We start from the raw sequence: 17363 nt of genomic DNA, 5'->3' as shown, positions 1-17363 counted from the left end.
GAAAGTACATCTGCGAGCACGGGCCGCGGCGCGGAGGGGCGGGGGCGTGCTGGGGTCTCAGGAGTTAGGAAGACAGAGCACACTACCCTCCTCTTGGAAAGGCAACGACCAACGTGTAGTGCAGGGTCTGAGAAACACGGCCGCGCGGGAGGCCGGGGCTGGAGCCTGGCTGTGCTTCCGTCCGGGGCCATCCAGGGAGCGGCGCCGCAGGAAGTCGGACGGACGCGTCTCGCGCGGCTGTCGAGTGGGCATCGGCGCCAGCCCGGAGCCTGGGTTTCCCGCAGCGCATCTGCAACACATCTCACAACACGCACCTTCACACAAGTAAAACGCCGCAACCTTTGCAGCATCACCACATAAAAGATGACTAGCCAGTTTATAAAACAAATGTTTGGCAGGGAAATCACAGTAAAGGTACCCTGTTTGCTCACCGATGCTAAGAAAAATGGAGGAGCGGAAATGGTTGCATATTTGGATCAGAAGTGGGAGACGCTCTGCTGTGGTCACGATGCGCTTTCTGCACCAGAAGGAAATTGGGCAGGCGAGCGGTGGGTTTCTCTGGGTAAGTTCCATTTATTAATCATTGTACAAAAAAAATCTTGGCATTCATTTGAAGAGAAAAGAAGTTACTATATCCAAATATTTAGTATTTTAACATTGTGAAAGTTCTACTTTTATAACAGGGCTTTTTAAAATGGAGAAAACTTTTGGAAAAATTTTAAAAAGAAACTTATGATTTATTAGAGTACAGGATCCAAAACACATTTTTAGAAAAATATAAAGTGCCCAAATACCAACTTACACAGGTGACACAGGCTTTCTGGAGCCAAATGAAGCATTCATGAAGAACACATTTAAAAACTGTCTAGATACATATTTACACTGGGTCAGTAAAGGTAAAACCATCTTTCTTGGCTTTGATGTTACTCTAAGAAAAAAGGAAACCAAACCAAAAAACCAACAGTTAAAACTCTCGGCATGCTCCAGGTTCTTAGTAATGCATCTCATTAACTCCATATTACCTAGTTTTCACCTTTAAATGAGAGTAGTGTAAACCCCTCAACCTCGGGAAGGCTGGGCATTGTGAGTCGTCACCATTTCAGATCGAGTCCAAATCACAGGACTTTGGATTTGACTGCAGAGGAAGGTGGACGCCGGACGACAGCTGACTCAGGCTGGAAGAGGTCCCCATCTCGTTCTAGGAACGGCTGATCAGCTGCTTTCGCAAGTAAGTGGCCTCAGTCGGTCCCCCAACTGTGGGCATCCCAGGGTTTCCAGAGCATAAACAAGAGGCGGTCATCAAAGGTGGTGTGAAAATACTGCATGCAAATGAACGGGTGGCGAGAGGGGGCCGGATCACAGCCCCCCAAAGTCTCAATCACTAGAGCAATTGATTTGCTTAAGCTTAAAGTAACTAACTCCAAGTTAGCTTCTACTGCTAACTACATGATCAGCTGGCTTGAGACTGGCGGGTCGAGTACGGGGGGAGTCCCAGAGCTGCAGAAGGACCCCGTGCCTTCACTCACCCAGAAGGACAGGAAAGAAGCCTGTCCTTGAAGGCAGAGGCGGACCCCGGGAGCGGGCGGGAGGCCGGGCCTCCTCTGGAGCTTTCCTGGCAGTGGCGACTGAGGAGGCGCGTCACACCCCACCCTCCTTCCCACTGATCCAACACTCTTCCACCTAGAGACGCTTTATTTCTGCCTTGCCACATTCAAAAAGGGTTTAAAATGACTCTAAGGAATGATGGGGCATCTGAGACCTCCTTTAAAAAAATTTTTAAGGTTCATTATTTCTTTTTTCTGGTACCACAGAGAAACCTCATTTTTGGGTCTCGGGGGACCATGGTGTATGGTTTCTGAGCACAAACATTTTAACATCAGATTGTACTTCTCATTATAAAGACAAATCAAGATTGACTGAAGAGCTACTCATGATATTGGACTGTTAGAATTTTGTTTAAAAAGTAATTATTTTAGAGGGAAGAATAATAGATGAATGTGGAAAGGTTTATTCACAAAGGCCATTATTAGGCCTTTTCTCAAAAAATGTGTAATAAAATAGAAAAGTAATAATTTGTAGAGCTATTCTGAGAGGAATATGGCAGGAAACGGTTATTCTCCCAATACAAAGAAGAAAAAGACAAATGTCTGAAATCTGTTTCAACTGTTAGAAAAAAATAAATTCAAATGATCTGATTACATGAGCTTGTTATTGTCCCCATCTCCAAGATGCTGCCAAGGTCGCATACGGCTTCACCTCTGAATAAGCAACTAACTTCAGGGCAGAAAGATAAGACAACCCAACCTCGGACTGCACGCGTTCCATCCAGAAATCAGAAAGAAATGACTGCGAATGCGTGACCCGTCTGCCAGCACACGAAACGCCGCAGACATCATGGCAAGTGAAGGAGAGAATGTTGAGAGAGGAGTGTCGACGTGAGACGTCATGAAGACAGAATGTCACGAACTGTCACCACAGGACAAGCATACAAGCCATGCCACTGGACACAGTGCCTTTCAAACGAATTCACTAGTGTAGGCGGAGAGCAACATTGTCTTTGCAGCTGGAGGAGAGCACACGTTATTTCACCTTAGGAGGCGGCAACCAGCACTACCGGCGAGGCGGCCTTCCCGGTGGAGAAGCCAGGAGCGGAGCCGCCTCTGAAATCCTGTTCTCTTGGGAGATAGCAGCAGCAGCAGCAAAGGTGCAATGTCCTCTACGAGACTTTACTCTACATTCTCTTTCTTTGCGCTGTAAATATTCTGCACCGTTTCATAGACAGACTCCAGATCCTCTGGATATCGAATCTCTAGCTCTGCGTTGGGGATGTAGTGAGTGCCAGTAAACTCTGAGAAATAGCGTCCGACATCAGGGTGCGAGATCTCTTGAGGCTCCACATTATATTCCAAGTTTTCTGTTGGTAAAGAGGCACATGGATATTCTTGTTAAGAATGAATTTCTGTGGCACCTTTTATGCAGAGAACTTCCTATTACTCCTTCAAATGGCCTCTTCCAGGTGCGTGTCGGGGGAGACAGATGGTAATGGAACTTAGAAAAAGGCAGCAAGCGGCGATGAGGGGACGGAGGGAAGCTGGCACGGCGCCACACCAAACAAAAGCATTTTCTTTTTCTCTGAACAAGATATCTGGCTCCAGCAAAACGCAGCAGTCTCTTGGGGACTGGCAAACTAGAGACTCCCCACTTCCTTTGACTACATCAAACAGTCAAACGCATGGGACAAAGGAACCTCAGCAACCTCGCTTTTTGCCAGTAGTTAAGCTCTGAGGTCTCCATATCCTCTGGCTACAAGCCTCAAACCTGCACGAGCCAACCCCCTCACTGCCCGGATTTCTTAAATATGGCTGCACGCTTGCTAAGGCGAGCATGTCACAGGCTGCTGGGAGAGCCGGCGGGAGGATCAGGAAAGAGTGCGCACTCCAGACCCTCTCGGATGTGGGCTCTGACAGCTGCTAAGAGAGCCTTGCTAGCTCTTTCCCCTGCTCTCTGAAGAGAGAACAGAGATAAGATGCCTTTAAAATAGAATAATTAAAAACAAACAAGCAAACCACGATCACAACACATGTATTTTCGAGGCTGAAATCTTTCCAGATGGTATCTCCAATAAAGCATGACTTGAAAAACAGCTCCTCTAGGGGCCCAACGGAAGGACGGGGTGTGTGCCCTCTCAGCGTCAGAAGCCAGCCAAGACTGGGCGTGGGCCCCACCCAGAAGTCCAGCCTTGTCCTCCCCATCAGCAGCTGACCATGTCCCAAGCAGACTGGTTCCCATGGATACAAAGCCTCACTTGTCCAGCAAGCGCGTGAGCCTTGCTGACAGGCTAGCCCCACCTGTGTAGATTATTCCTAGTAGCTCCGTTAAACACCCTGAAATGTAGCTGCATGCCCGGCACACAGATGCACATGGGGTCCTCAAGAAGACTCTCTTTGGGAGAGGGCAGTTTGTAGACTTCAACCTGTTACTTTTTTCTTTTCTTTTTTTTTTTTTTTTAAGAGGCATGTTTTATTTATTTATTTGTTTGTTTGTTTGTTTTGTTTATACATGCACTGGGTACAGTCAGAAGCGCGGGAGGGTGAGAGAATTCACCAGAGCCAGAGCGGGGAGCAGAGCAGGCAGAAGGACCGAAGTACACTGCTGAGGGGAGCAGCGGGCGGCAGGAGAGGTCTGCGCGCATGTGGGACCTCTCCTCGGTGGCCGGAGCAGCTGGGGATCGAACGGCGCCGCAGAGGCCGCGGGCAGCTTCGCAACCCAGCGCTCAACCGCTGCGCCACCGGGGAGGCCCTGTTACTTTTTTCTTAACCACAGATGGGAGCACTTAAAGAAATATTATGCCACAGTAGTTCTAGGCTGTTAATTCAGACTATGGACAGAGATAGATCAGTGTGCTGAGGAAATCACACACAAATCATGTGCAAGGACGAGATTATCTCATCTCAGCATGACTTAGAACAAAAATGTGGAAACACACGTTCAGCTGTGGGTCAGTAGTAAGTAAACGGGGAACATTATTCAGCTCGCTACAGCCAGGAAAACGAGCAAGCCGTTTCCAGGCTCCTGTGTGGGTTACGGGGGCACAAACTACCCACGACTTAAAAAGGGCCAAGAAGGCCACCTATTGGGGCTGCCACATTACACAGGGCACAGTGACAGTTAAGAGGGTTCTTTTAAACTGGGCGCTTAGAGCAGTGTCTGCACAGGCGCAGCCATGCGGTGCTCTCCCCACTCAAGGATCCCTGAGAGGAAACCACATCAGTGTGCGCATGTCTCCCTGGTCCTTAGTCTTGGAACGTACACATACGGATCTAAACATAACCATATATACTTAAAATTCAGTGTTGCTTTATGTGTTTCTTCATACGAAAGTTTACCTGCAACTGGTTTGTGTAACTGCAGCTAGTATTCCATGGTCTGGACATACCCCAGTTTACTAGGCAAGTCCTTATGAATGACACTCCTTTGCCATTACGAGGAGGGGAACACAGACCCCCTGTGTGCACGTGTGCGCATATGTGTGTTTCTAGTGAACAGACCAAGGGGAGGAACTGCTAAGTCAAGGGAGAATGAGCACATTTGACTTTAACAATTTAAGAAAGGGTGTGCCAAGCCACCCTCAGCCCTGAAGTGGCTGAGATGTACACCCCAGCTCCGGGGGCGATTCCTTACTCACTTGCCAGCACTTGCAGACTGCCCTGGACTGTCTGGGTGCGGGGTGTGGGGATGGAAACTTCACATTGGAAGCGTAAGAATTTATGCAAAAAGGAAAGTTACACTTGGTGAGGCACACCACATAGCAAGCATGCTACAAAGTGCTGTATCATTAAAAACCAAACACATTTGAGAACTGGACTTTCACATCACAGCTGAACTCCCAACCTTTCAATAGGGGCAGCTGACTTAGAGTCAGAGCATCCATGAAACTCATTTTTCCGTACCTCAGAAGTATGCATGGAAGTTGGGCCGGGAGTTGCCGCTTCCTTACTGGACCTACAAAGTATTAAAGTTGCCCCCTAGTGGAAACAGAAAATTATGAACGCCCAAGATGCTGTGTATTTCCCTCAGTAGGACGTAGGGGAAATCTAACACGCGGAGGGAGATATTCCTTTAACTGTGCACACAAACCATCCGAAGATGTCACGTATGCGAGTGGTTCACAACTCTTCAACTGTGGAAATTTAATAATGATAAAAGTGCTCATCAGTGGGCTCTACCCACTAATGGGTGAAAACTTAAATCAAGAAATGTCTAGGGTCTCCCTTGTGGCGCAAGGGGTTAAATCTCACACTATGAACCAATCCGCAGCCTGTGCAGCACGAGTTGGATCCCCAACCAGGGAGCTACCCACCTGGTGCAGCAGACCTCTCCTGTCTCACCCGCTGCTCCCCTCAGCAGTGTATTTCAGTGGATCTGCCTGTTCTGCTCCCCACTCTTGACTCTGGTGAATCCTCTCACCCCTGCACCTCTGGCCTGTACCCCAGCTCTTGAATGCATAGAAAAATATTTAAAAAAGAAAGAAAGAAAAAGTCTAAAAACCCAGAACTGTTCAAAAATATATTTAAATAAGTATTTTAAAAAAACGTAGTACCCTTTAGGCTTCCGACAGGCTAAATACATGCTAATTTTTTCCACATGATTTTAGCCCACTGACTATGGGAGAAGAGGGGGAATGGGAAAGAGAGAGACAGAAGAGTGGGGAGGAGGGTCTGGAAGAGCGAAGGGGAGGAACCTTCTTATTTATAGTAGTCGGGGGAATAACAGCAGTAGAAAACCACCATCCTACAATTCTCATAATAATTTAGGCAAGGAGATTCAACAGGTTCTAAAATAAGATTATTGGGGAATAGGATATTCACAGGACGCCACAGTAAAACTCCATGAACTTGTTAATTAGAAAAGGAAAATTGTCCCTTATGGTGAGTCACGATCTCAGCAGGCGACCAAACTGGGTCCTACCGCTAGTGGGATGCGGAACACCGAGGGCTTCCGGAAGACACGGGGCTGATGCACACAGCACTGGGTGGGAAGGGTTCTTGCCAGTGATGTTAACTGGGTCTAATCAAGCCTCCAATTTAATTTCCAACTCACAGAAAATACAGATTAAAAAAGCAGTAAGACAATTCCACAATATTAGACTATTTACAAGACAATCGGCCTGATCGTGCCCCAAAAAAGCCACATGAAAAAGAAAACAAAGACAAGGAGGAATGAGGAAGTGGTTTTTTTTTTTTTTTAAAAGATTAATTATTTATTTATTTGCACAAGCACTGGGTACAGTCAGAAGCGCGGGAGGGTGAGAGAATTCACCAGAGCCAGAGCGGGGAGCAGAGCAGGCAGACTGACGAAGTACACTGCTGAGGGGAGCAGCGGGCGGCAGGAGAGGTCTGCGCGCCATGTGGGACCCTCCTCCGGTGGCTGGGGGGTAGCTAGGGATTGAACCGGCACTGCAGAGGCTACAGGCAGCTTCGCAACCCAGCGCTCAACCGCTGCGCCACCGGGGAGGCCCGGAAGTGGTTTTTAATAAGAGACTAAAGAGGCATGACTGAATGAGACGCGCGGGTGCCGGCTGGATCATGAGTTAGACACAAATAGCCATAAAAGCTATTTGGTGACAACTGGGAAATTTGAAAACTGACTGAATGTGACAGTAGAATGAAAATTTTTATTAGGTGCAATGATGTAATTGTGGAAATGCAGAGAAATATCCTTATTCTTACGTGATGCGGGATTAAGTAACTGGGTCACAGTGTGTGCAATAGTCTGTCAATGCTGTGTGAAGACCTGCCAGAATGGTCACCTCCAGGAACAAAACAGCTTGATTCAGACAGAGATGATGGGTGGGAACTGACATGATCCGATGACAGAGGGTCTCAATTACCTCCGGGTCAGGCAAGGAGGCGGGACTGCCAATGCAACACTCCTGATGGGTAGTTTAAGCGGAAGGAACCTGGTCTGAGTGGCATGTTGGGAAGATCCTCTAGCTGTTGCTAAGGAAGATGGCCTGTGGGGGGACAAGCTTGGTGGCAGATGCCAGGTACGAAAGCAAGAAATATCTGTGGCGTGGAGTGAAATGAGAGAGCCACATTCAGATAGAGAATCCATGTGCTCTGTTGATTAACTGAATGGATGATGGGGTGTGGAGAACAACAGAGAAGAGATGGTGCCAGGTGGCGCTCCTCAAGGAGAGGAGAAGAGCATGAGCAGGTTGGGGTGGAGACCAGAGACTGGCACAATGAGTTCCTTCAGAACACTGAGACACCAGAGCAACTTCTGAGCGCCTCCACGTGCAGAGGCGCAGGGGGCTGCCTCCGAGGCAGGCATGGAGCTCAAACAAGAGCACGGACGGCAATGAGTCTTTGGGAAAGGCAGGCACACAACCAGTTAACAAGGCCAGAGAGAGGAAAAAATGGTCCAGGAGAGCCTTTTGGGGTGAGAAGCGCCTGGAAAAGGAGCACCTCATGTCATGTCAGGCCTTTCTGGGGAGCTCCCCATGGAGTTCCTCTCCGTCTGTACCCACCGCCACTTAGCACAGGCTGGAATACAGCAGATACTTAGGAAACACTGATGAAGGATTGACAGAAAGGCTCACAGAAGGAGATGGACAGCTATTGCAGGGTAACAATACCGGATGTTCAGTTCTAAGAATGTTCAAAAAGTCTCAGAACTTAAAATTACTAAAGGCAATTTTGCTAATGTTACTCACACTTAGCTCAATCTCAAGTTTTAGAGACTGTAAAACTGACACCCAGATATTAAATTTTGTTTTCACGAAATCATTACACTATTAGGATTCTAATCCTTATGCAGCAGGTTTACTTAAGATACCATTAGAGATGAATTCCTGAACCTTCAACACAGACACCGGACAAATTCAGAACTCTAAGAACACAATACCCAGTGTCACCTACTCTAGAAAACCCATTTTAAAATTAAGATGTTTCTAAAAACTCAAGATCCTGACAGTCCCAGTATCAACCCTGCAGGATGGCAGTGGAGGTGCAGGTGATCACAGGCCCCAGAGCAGAGGGGTGGTGCGCCCCTACTCTTGTGATGCAGAGTGTGCCATGAGCGGTGGGGGCGCAAGCAGTTTACCAAATCATTCAATAATTTCCAAATCAGCTGCACACTTTTAGAAATGGTTAGTATGGTTTTATTTTTTTAACTTGACCCAGCCCTATTCAAGTCTGCATCACTGTCAGTGTTTCTGACAGAATCAATACCCACCTACTTTTAAAACTTCCACATTAATGTTGATAGAGGTTAAATGACTTGCAGCCTCAATGAACAAATTCTCTTGATGTTACTATTGTGCCCGATCCTTTGTCAGATCCTTTGTTAGTTTCTGATGAATTATAATAATTAAGAGCAAGCCTTTTTGATACTCATGGTATTTTTATACATCTAATATTTCTATTACTGAATTTATCAGAATGTAATATTCACTTAGATCAAACTTGATGTCTAAGTCAGACACAAAAAGATACATGCAGCATGATGGCTTTTAAGGAGAAGGCTATTTGCCAAGTTCTCTGGGTTCAAACCTATACTCTTAAGTTAAAATTTAAGTAACTGTACAGTTTCTTCAGGTATGAAATGAGTATGATGATGGTCATTACAGTTCTCAAATAACTGATATACATTAGGACTAGTCACACAGCAGCACTATGTTGTGAAGCCTTCACAGGCAGGCATGTGTAAAGTTCATGTCATTAATACAGGGACAAAGGGAAATTGATCCTGTAGGCATGTTCTCTAACCTACCTCCACAGGCTCCATGTGTCCCATCGCAAGGGTGCCCTGTGCTAGTACATGTCAGGGGTTGGCGGCAGCCCCAGATACCTAGGACGCACCTGCTGGCTCTCCCTGGTGTTCTGAGAGCAAGTGCTGAGGACTGCAGTTTCACCATGGCTACTTGAGGGTGTCTCTGGGGGAAGCACTGGAATACATTTCTGGTGATGATGTAGGGGGAGACCCCAGGGGCAGTGACTATTTAACCCTTAGTATGGCCACAGCAGTGCATACCAGTCCATATTTAAACACTGGTCCTGATGAGTTAGTCATGGGACAGCTGCCATCTCTGAAGACATTGCTGACCAGTGCCCACAGCGCCCACATGCTCACATGTGTGCTTACAAATTGCCTGGTGCCATTCAAGGAAATAGAGCCAGCTACTTACCTTGGGCTGCATATCTACAGGAACCATCCTCCACCAGAACATTGTAGAAAGGCTGGTGATGGCCATGAGGCAGGCTGTGGACATTCATGTTTCGAATCCATTCGTGTCCCATCATGCAGGTGGGGTCCCAGCCATAGATCACGCAGTTATAGCCATACCTGGTGAACACAAGAGCAAGGGCGAATCAACTCCCTGGAACTTGTCACAGCAACCACAACATGTACATGTTCTTAAGTTCGGGCGCTGATAAATTTACCTGCTTTTATTCCATGTTAAATCATTTTTCAGGACACCCCTGAACCTCTTTATATACACCTTCCATTATCATTATAGCACTTTATTTGGAAAAGGGCACTTTTCAACAAAGAATAACAGGATAAATGGAAACAGTATCAGGACCCAGGCCGGATAACTAAACACAGCATATCAGTTCTCAATAGAATAAAGACCTAGATGTAAAATACAAAACTTCAAATACCTTTTTGACCCAGAATAAAGGCTCCTATAAACAAGGTACTAGAAATATAATCCATAAAGGAAAAGATTGATCAATGTGACAGTATTAATGGATTCAAATTCAGACTATAAAAAATACCAAGGACAACTGGGAAAAAAGGACCTCTGACTAGGTATTTGAGGAGGCTAAAGAATTATTTTTCCTTAGTTGTGACAATTGGAGGGTAAACAAATTTTTTAAAAAAGAAAGAGCCCTTACCTTTGAGAGATATTAAATAGATACAAATGAAATGATATCTGGTATTTGTTTCTGGGGTGGGGGAAGATCTGGAAGTGTAGTGAGACAATGAAGGCTGACCCTATATGGAAGCTGTTGAAGCTGAATATGGGAATATGATCTGTTTTGTTATACTTGTCTTTCTACTTCTGTACATGTTTGAAAATCCCCTAATAAATTTTAAAAAAGAAAAACACTATGCAGAACTACGAAAAGATATTTGCAACTTACCTGCTGACAGAGAACAGTACACTGGATAAAGAATGACCACAAAATCAACAAGGGAAGACTATTAACTCAATTGAATACTAAGCAAAGTACTTGAAGTACTAAGTAAAAGGAAACTGAAATGGCTGTTAGATACTTAAGAACCTTAATCCGTGTGGTAATCAGGGAAAAGCCAATTCAAACCACAATGAAATATGACTTGCAATTTATACTCAGGTACATTTTTAAAGGTTTGGCAACACCCCATGTTGGTGGGCAGAGGCATTCTCAGCTCCTAGGCTTATGGTCAGATATAAACTAGCACAACCACTTTGGCAACAGCTACATTTCTGCCTACTAAATCATGTGTACAGCACCCTAGTATCCAGCCCTGTGGTCCAGCCAACCCCTACTCACAACTCTGAGTCAAGGAGACAGAGTTAAAGAGCGAGAATACAGAAATGACCGGGAAAATGCTTACGGTTGCTTCCACCTTCCCACAGAGAAGGGTCACACATTAAAAGGTCACTAAAATCTCCCAGTTAGGAAAGCGAGTCCCTTCTTAGGGAAAGGAAAATCTAGGTATGGTTCCTTCTGGCTTCCGGTCCATCCTGTGGCGGGTACAGAGTTGCTGCTCCTGGTCAGGTCCCCTTCCAGCGAGTCCTACTGCTCCCGAGAGATGGCGCTCCTGGGCCCCGTGCGTCCTCTGCAGCCACCTCTGTGAATGTGCCAGGCACTCACCTCTTATGCTTCATAATAAGCCCAATGGAGTAGCAGACATCTCTGTGCTTCTCGTGAGAGCGGAGCTTCACCTCCACGCCCACCTCCTCTTTTTTGCGCTCTATGTGCTCTAAGGTGTGCTGCACCAGATAGCCCACCGCCCCGTGCTGCCCGGGGTCGAGGGTTTGGATGTGCTGGAGGATGTCAAGCACCTTCAAGACAAGACAGAAAGACTAGGAGATAATATTTTCATTTAGGCCTTTTCTTTTTCGCGGCACGGGATATAGGCCTACCTAAGCTGATAAAGGACGGCGAGGCGGCACCGAGCTGAGGGCCCCAGTCTCCGCGACAGCTTCATACAGGTGCCCAGAGTTGGGGAACTCACTCCTAATGCTGGGAAAGCATCTTTTTTGCACAGTGTGAGTACAAGAAATTTTTCTTTTTTAAGATTTTTTTTTTTTTAATTCATGTATATAAGAACCGGGATACAGGCAGATGTGCAGGAGGGTGAGAGGGTTCACCAGAGACAGAGCAGGGAACAGAACAGGAAGGAATTATTTAGAAACACAATGGACTGGAGTAAGCATGGGGTGAGGAAACAAGAGCCTCCCGTTGATAGGCACGTCTGGATTAGTGAGTTCAAAAAGGTTCCAATAGTGTTGGTCAATGTGGTCACTCCATTTTTTTAATTATTTTTTAAATTATACATATGTTTTACATCATTCCTCATTTTTGTACAATGTATGCTTTCTCATCTCAGTTATAGTCCCCATGAAAATGGGCCTCCCCTGGTGGCGCAGCGGTTGAGCGCTGGGCTGCGAAGCTGCCCGCAGCCTCTGCAGCACCAGTTCGATCCCCGGCCGCCGGCGAGGGTCACACATGGCACAGCAGACCTCTCCTGTTGCCCACTGCTCCCCTCAGCAGTGGATTTCGTCAATCTCCTGTTCTGCTCCCTGCTCTGGCTCTGGTGAATTCTCTCACCCCCCCTCGCTTCTGACTGTACCCAGTGCTTGTATAAATAATCTAAAAAGAAAAAAAGAAATTCCCACCTGTTTTGATCCTACTCCCTTTCTCCGCCCCCTGAAGAATGTCTCTGGTTTATAGTTGCTTGTTGATTTTGATTTTCACTTCATTATAATTCCTCCCTCCTTGATCCCTTATTTGGATCCTCTACATTCCTCCTATAAGTGAAACCATTCGGTATTTTTCTTTTTCTTTCTGGCTTATTTCACTGAGCATGATCCCTTCCAGCTCCATCCATGTTGCAAATTGCATGTGTTTATCTTTTTTGATTGCTGAGTAATATTCCATGGTGTATATGTACCACATCTTCTTGATCCAGTCATCTATTTTTGGGCATTTGGGTTGTTTCCAGAGCTTACTTATTGGAACTAGCGCTGCCATAAACATAGGGGTGCAGGTGCCCTTTTAAATTAATGTTTTTGTGTCCTTTGATCACTATTTTTTTAATAAACAGAGAGGAAATGATTTTAACCATGAATTGCAGGAAAAATAAATGCTAAAAGCTGCTTCAATCGAGATCAACAGGATGTTTGCTAGAGCTGCCTGGTGTTGTGTAAGATGGAAAGGGTCACAGAGAAGCCTCCAAAGCAATGTAAATCACTTTACTTTATGACCTTATACTTGAGGGAGGAAGACATGTGTGTCAGGATTCTGAAATCCTACCAGTCATTTCAATTATTTTAGCCCAGAATGGAATTCAGTATTCAAGTGAGCAGGAATTGATTTGGAATTTAAATGACTAGCTGACAGAAGCAGAACTGTGTAACTTCAAATTTACATTCCACTGTACACGGTGCCTCTACAGATAAACAAAAATCCAAATGCAGTATACACATGCACGCACTCTCTCTCCTCCCCGCTCTTATTTAACATCCATATATCACAGAACGTAGCAGAGGGTGTCTTGACATGGTTCTCCTTTGGAAATAGGACACCTACTGACACCCAAACCACAGCAGCTTAGTACATGGAGCGACCTGGGCTTGAGTTCAGCAATATAAACTCAGTTTTTATCTTTCAATTTGTTTCTTCACTTATCAAATGACAATTAGTGACTGCCCTACTTCCTGATAGATTTTGAGCCTCTGAGTCTGTTGTGAAAACTACAGTTTTACGTAATATAAGACATTCTAAAACCCAATCTTGTCTTTGAGATTGAGATTTGCAGGATCTCACTAACTATTGAACAATAATTTCTCTGCTGGTCTTTGTGCCAAGCTTGCCACATTTTTTATTACTTCAATTAATCCACCCAGCATGAAGGTTTCTCATATAGAAACTGCCAATTTCCAGAAGAGGAACCACGCTTAGTAAAGCCAAGTAACTTGCCTGCGGTGGGAGTTAAGAAGATTTGGAGAGAAGGCTGGAACTCAGGCTTACTCTATTGTGTAGTTCTCAATCGTTGACATATTCAAAGCAAGAGAAGAACTCTTTATTATGAAAATTCTAAACACACAGAAATTGGACAGAATGTTATAACCCCAAGTACCCTAAACTCAGTTTCAACCAGTATTACCTGAGTGGATCCCCACCTGCTTCCCACCGCCTAGTAGTGTCTTTTATTATTATTATTATTATTATTATTATTATTATTATTATTTTAAAGATTTATTTATATAAGTACTGGGTACAGTCAGAAGCGCAGGAGGGTGAGAGAATTCACCAGAGCCAGAGCAGGGAACAGAACACGCAGAAGGACTGAAGTACACTGCTGAGGGGAGCAGCGGGCGGCAGGAGAGGTCTGCACGCCATGTGGGCCCCTCGCCGGTGGCCAGGGATGGAACCGGCACTGCAGAGGTTGCGGGCAGGTTCGCAGCCTAGCTTGCAACCGCTACGCCACCAGGGGAGGCCCTCCTAGTGTGCTTTAAATTCGGGAACACTAACAACATTTATTTTTCATAGCTATAAGCCTCCGAGTTTGCACAGTAAGCTTCCACTTATGCCTGTGTGATGGCTGTCCTCGGGTCCCCTATGCAGTTCCGACCAGTGACCTCTGATGGCCTCTCTGTTACATTCTACAAACACAGCTTCTCCTTTCCTTGTGGCCCCTTCCCACCAGAAAAGTGGAAAGATGTAACCTAGACTCTTCAAAGCACAAAGAAGTCTCAAACTCTGAAAGGTTCAGGGAGAGGGTCAAAATGGAGGAGAAATGGCAATATGAATCTGGTGTGTTCTGGAAGGACAGTGCTGACATGTCATGAAGATATGATGTCTTCAGCCAATATCCAGGCTAGAATCCCAAGAGTCCCCAACTTTTGGGGAAGAGATCTTGAAACAGGGGTATCTATTATCCATGACTGACAAGCTTTTTCTGCTAAGGACTAGAGTGCATGTTTTAGGCTTTGCAGACTGTTGGTCTCTGACTCAGCTACTCACTTTTGCCACTAGAAGGGGACAGTAATCAGACAGACAATAAGCAGACAAGAAGAAGAAGGGGCATAGCAGTGCGCCAATAAAACATTCGCAAAGCCAGGCCATTGTCCCCTGCCATAGCTGTCTGGGGTCTGTGTCCACTTCACTACAGGTTGCCCTGAGGCTCTCCTGAAGCTCTGACTCTATTATCTAGACATCCGCGTGTCCACCTGTCTATGGGCTCTTCTGCTTTGGAGCATCAGCCTTACTGATGCTGAGCTGAGAAGCATGCCAAGAGTTCTGGGAGAGCAGCATTAGTGCATCAGTGGCTCCGGAGCACATCAAATTCCATGTACTCCACAACCAACACCCTCGCGACACCGGAAAGAGATGTGTTCTCCAAATGCCTGTTCTGAAGTGGCCAGTCTCCCTCCCTTGGTGGGAAATTTGAATATGCCCTTACTTCTATCAAATGAAATTGTCATTTCTTAATCACTCATTCGAAAAGCACATTCTGCGTGGCAGGAATTGTATTACGAACAAGGGGAACAGCTGAGTAGGAAACAGCACTGAGGTAGGTCATCCCTGTTTTTAAAGCAGAGAAGGATGATCAAACAAGTAGCTATAAGGAAGCTAGGAAGTTCTGTGAAAGGGCAAACAGGGCTGGCAGACAAGAACCTGACCTAACAGAGGGGAAGAGGTTTCCGAGGTAGAGGGTAGCAGGCAGCTGGAGCTGGAGGTAAAGGAAGAGTGCGATGCTGCACATGTGAAGTATGAAGCTAAAGAGCAGGGGTGAGTGGCCATGGTCGTAGCAGCACAGAGCACAAAAGGGGCCACCAGGAGGGCCCGAAGCACTGGCAGGCAGGGCCAGACCACCCAGAGCCTAGTGAGGCCTCTGGAGAACGAGCCTGGCCTTCAGGGCATAGGGGGAAAACCACACAAAGGGCTGTGAGCAGGGAAGGGATGTAATTGACATTTTATTAAGATTACTCAGGTCTAGCATGTGAAACTGGCTGGAGGCTCTACGAGTAGAGGGGAGGAGATGAAGCAGAGGCCTATGTGATGGTCTGGGTGGGGAAGTGTGCTTCTCACTCTGCTGAGTTTAGGAGCTCTGGAGACAGCCAGGGACAGATGTGTAATGGACAGCTGGACAAGTTGGTTTGGAGCCTTGGGTCCAGAGTCATTAGCCCACAGAGGGAAACTGAAGCAAAGAGATTAGATGAGTCACTCAGGGGAATGGGGTAAGGGTACAGAAATTTAGAACCTACCCAAAAGTATGGAGCCCTCAAGGGAGAGGATAAGGAACGAGCAAGAGCCTGAGAACCAGAGATCACAGAGTCAAAGGAACAGAGTGTTTTGAAGTGGGAGGGGCTGCCAGAATGACGGGGCCCCCAGAATCAAGAAAGGTAAGACTAATCCAAATCTACCGGGTTTGGCAACAAGGAGAATGGTTTAGCAAAAGAGGGCCACCGGCATCCTAGGCAAGAGCAGTGGAGGAGGGTGGGAACAGATCCCCATGTTCCAAGGGGGTAGAGGAAGCAGGGTATGGGAGGTGAGGCCACCCTGCAAGAATGAAGATTTCAGTCCTGTGGGTGAGGAGAGAGAAGGCAAATGCCAGCAGGGCAGTCTCTGGGGTGCTTGTCTTGTTTGTTTTTTCCACAGATGAGAATGAAACCTGAGCGTGTCTAATTCTGACAGTAGAAACAAAGGATGATTAAGCGGCTCTCAAAAAGGAGGAAGGTCAGCTCTAGAGCTAGTGTGTGTGTGTGGGAGAACTGGAGGGACACCTTTCCCACTAAAAAGGGGAAAGTGGGAAGGGATAACTACCAAAACAGGGTTACAGTTTGGCAGGAAGTAGAAAGTGCCTGTCTGCTGTTTCTCTGGAACAATCTTACTTGAAGCCCCAGGATAAGGGCAAGTTAAGGTCCCAGGATAAGGGGGCCACATACCTGGGCTGAACTCCTGCTGCATCAATGCAGGACACCCTGCATAGGACACCCCAGCTAGTCACTTAACTTCTTGTAGCCTTGGTGTGGTCATAAAATTGCAAAAACAAACAAACAAACAAACAAACCCACAAACACCTGTATCCACCCCAGAGGGCTGGAAGGAGGTGTTTGTTAGTGATGTAAAAATTTGACCTTCCTACCCTGTTTCCATCACAACCACAAAGATCCTGGGTTACTGAGGCGGTGACCAACAGACTCACATTTCTTAGCTCTTCCTGATTTACTCACTTGAGAACAAGGGGACCTTCTTGTCTTTCCAGTTTGGGAAAGTTTCCCTGTTACCTAATAAGATCAAACAGATTCCAGGTCCTTCACAAACAAATATCATGCTCCCCAAATTTTATACACACATACACTTACACACACATGATAGGTGGACCTCTGCAGCTCTCCACTTTTGTGCCATGCACACTGGAGTAACCTCTGAAACTATTTCCCATTCTTTAAGTTTCATCTCAAACCCTCCTCTGGGACTTCCCTACTGTCTACAGCTGTCCCTGGATCTCTCTTCACTGGTGTTCCCAGATTTACTTCACTGTCTTGGGTGTGGTCTCCCCAGCTAGAGGGCACACTATGAGGGCAGGGAATGGCTGACACTCTGGGGGTGAACCACTTTTCACTCCAGATGTCT

At 46.3% G+C, this 17363-nt stretch overlaps 1 protein-coding gene across 2 annotated transcripts in view; it reads right to left on the bottom strand.

Annotated features, from left to right (window-relative positions):
- Positions 1-6: 6 nt before the first annotated feature.
- The window catches only part of FBXO21 (F-box protein 21), a 39350-nt gene continuing 21993 nt past the window's right edge, over positions 7-17363 (bottom strand). The window contains exons 10-12 of one of the 2 annotated variants that reach the window (XM_037511094.2): positions 11370-11581; positions 9689-9846; positions 7-2914 (exon numbers count right to left, since the gene is read on the bottom strand). In XM_037511094.2, coding sequence (XP_037366991.1) covers positions 2727-2914; positions 9689-9846; positions 11370-11581 — 558 coding nt within the window. In that variant the 3' untranslated portion in view covers positions 7-2726. The remainder of the gene's footprint in view (positions 2915-9688; positions 9847-11369; positions 11582-17363) is intronic. The other variant, XM_037511096.2, reaches the window with a different exon arrangement.

This window comes from Talpa occidentalis, unplaced genomic scaffold, assembly GCF_014898055.3.
Source record: "Talpa occidentalis isolate TD23 unplaced genomic scaffold, MPIMG_talOcc4v2.1 talOcc4.14, whole genome shotgun sequence".
Classification (NCBI taxonomy): Eukaryota; Metazoa; Chordata; class Mammalia; order Eulipotyphla; family Talpidae; genus Talpa; species Talpa occidentalis.
The sequence above is the reverse complement of the archived record's forward strand: the minus strand, read 5'-3'. Positions and strand labels throughout refer to the sequence as shown.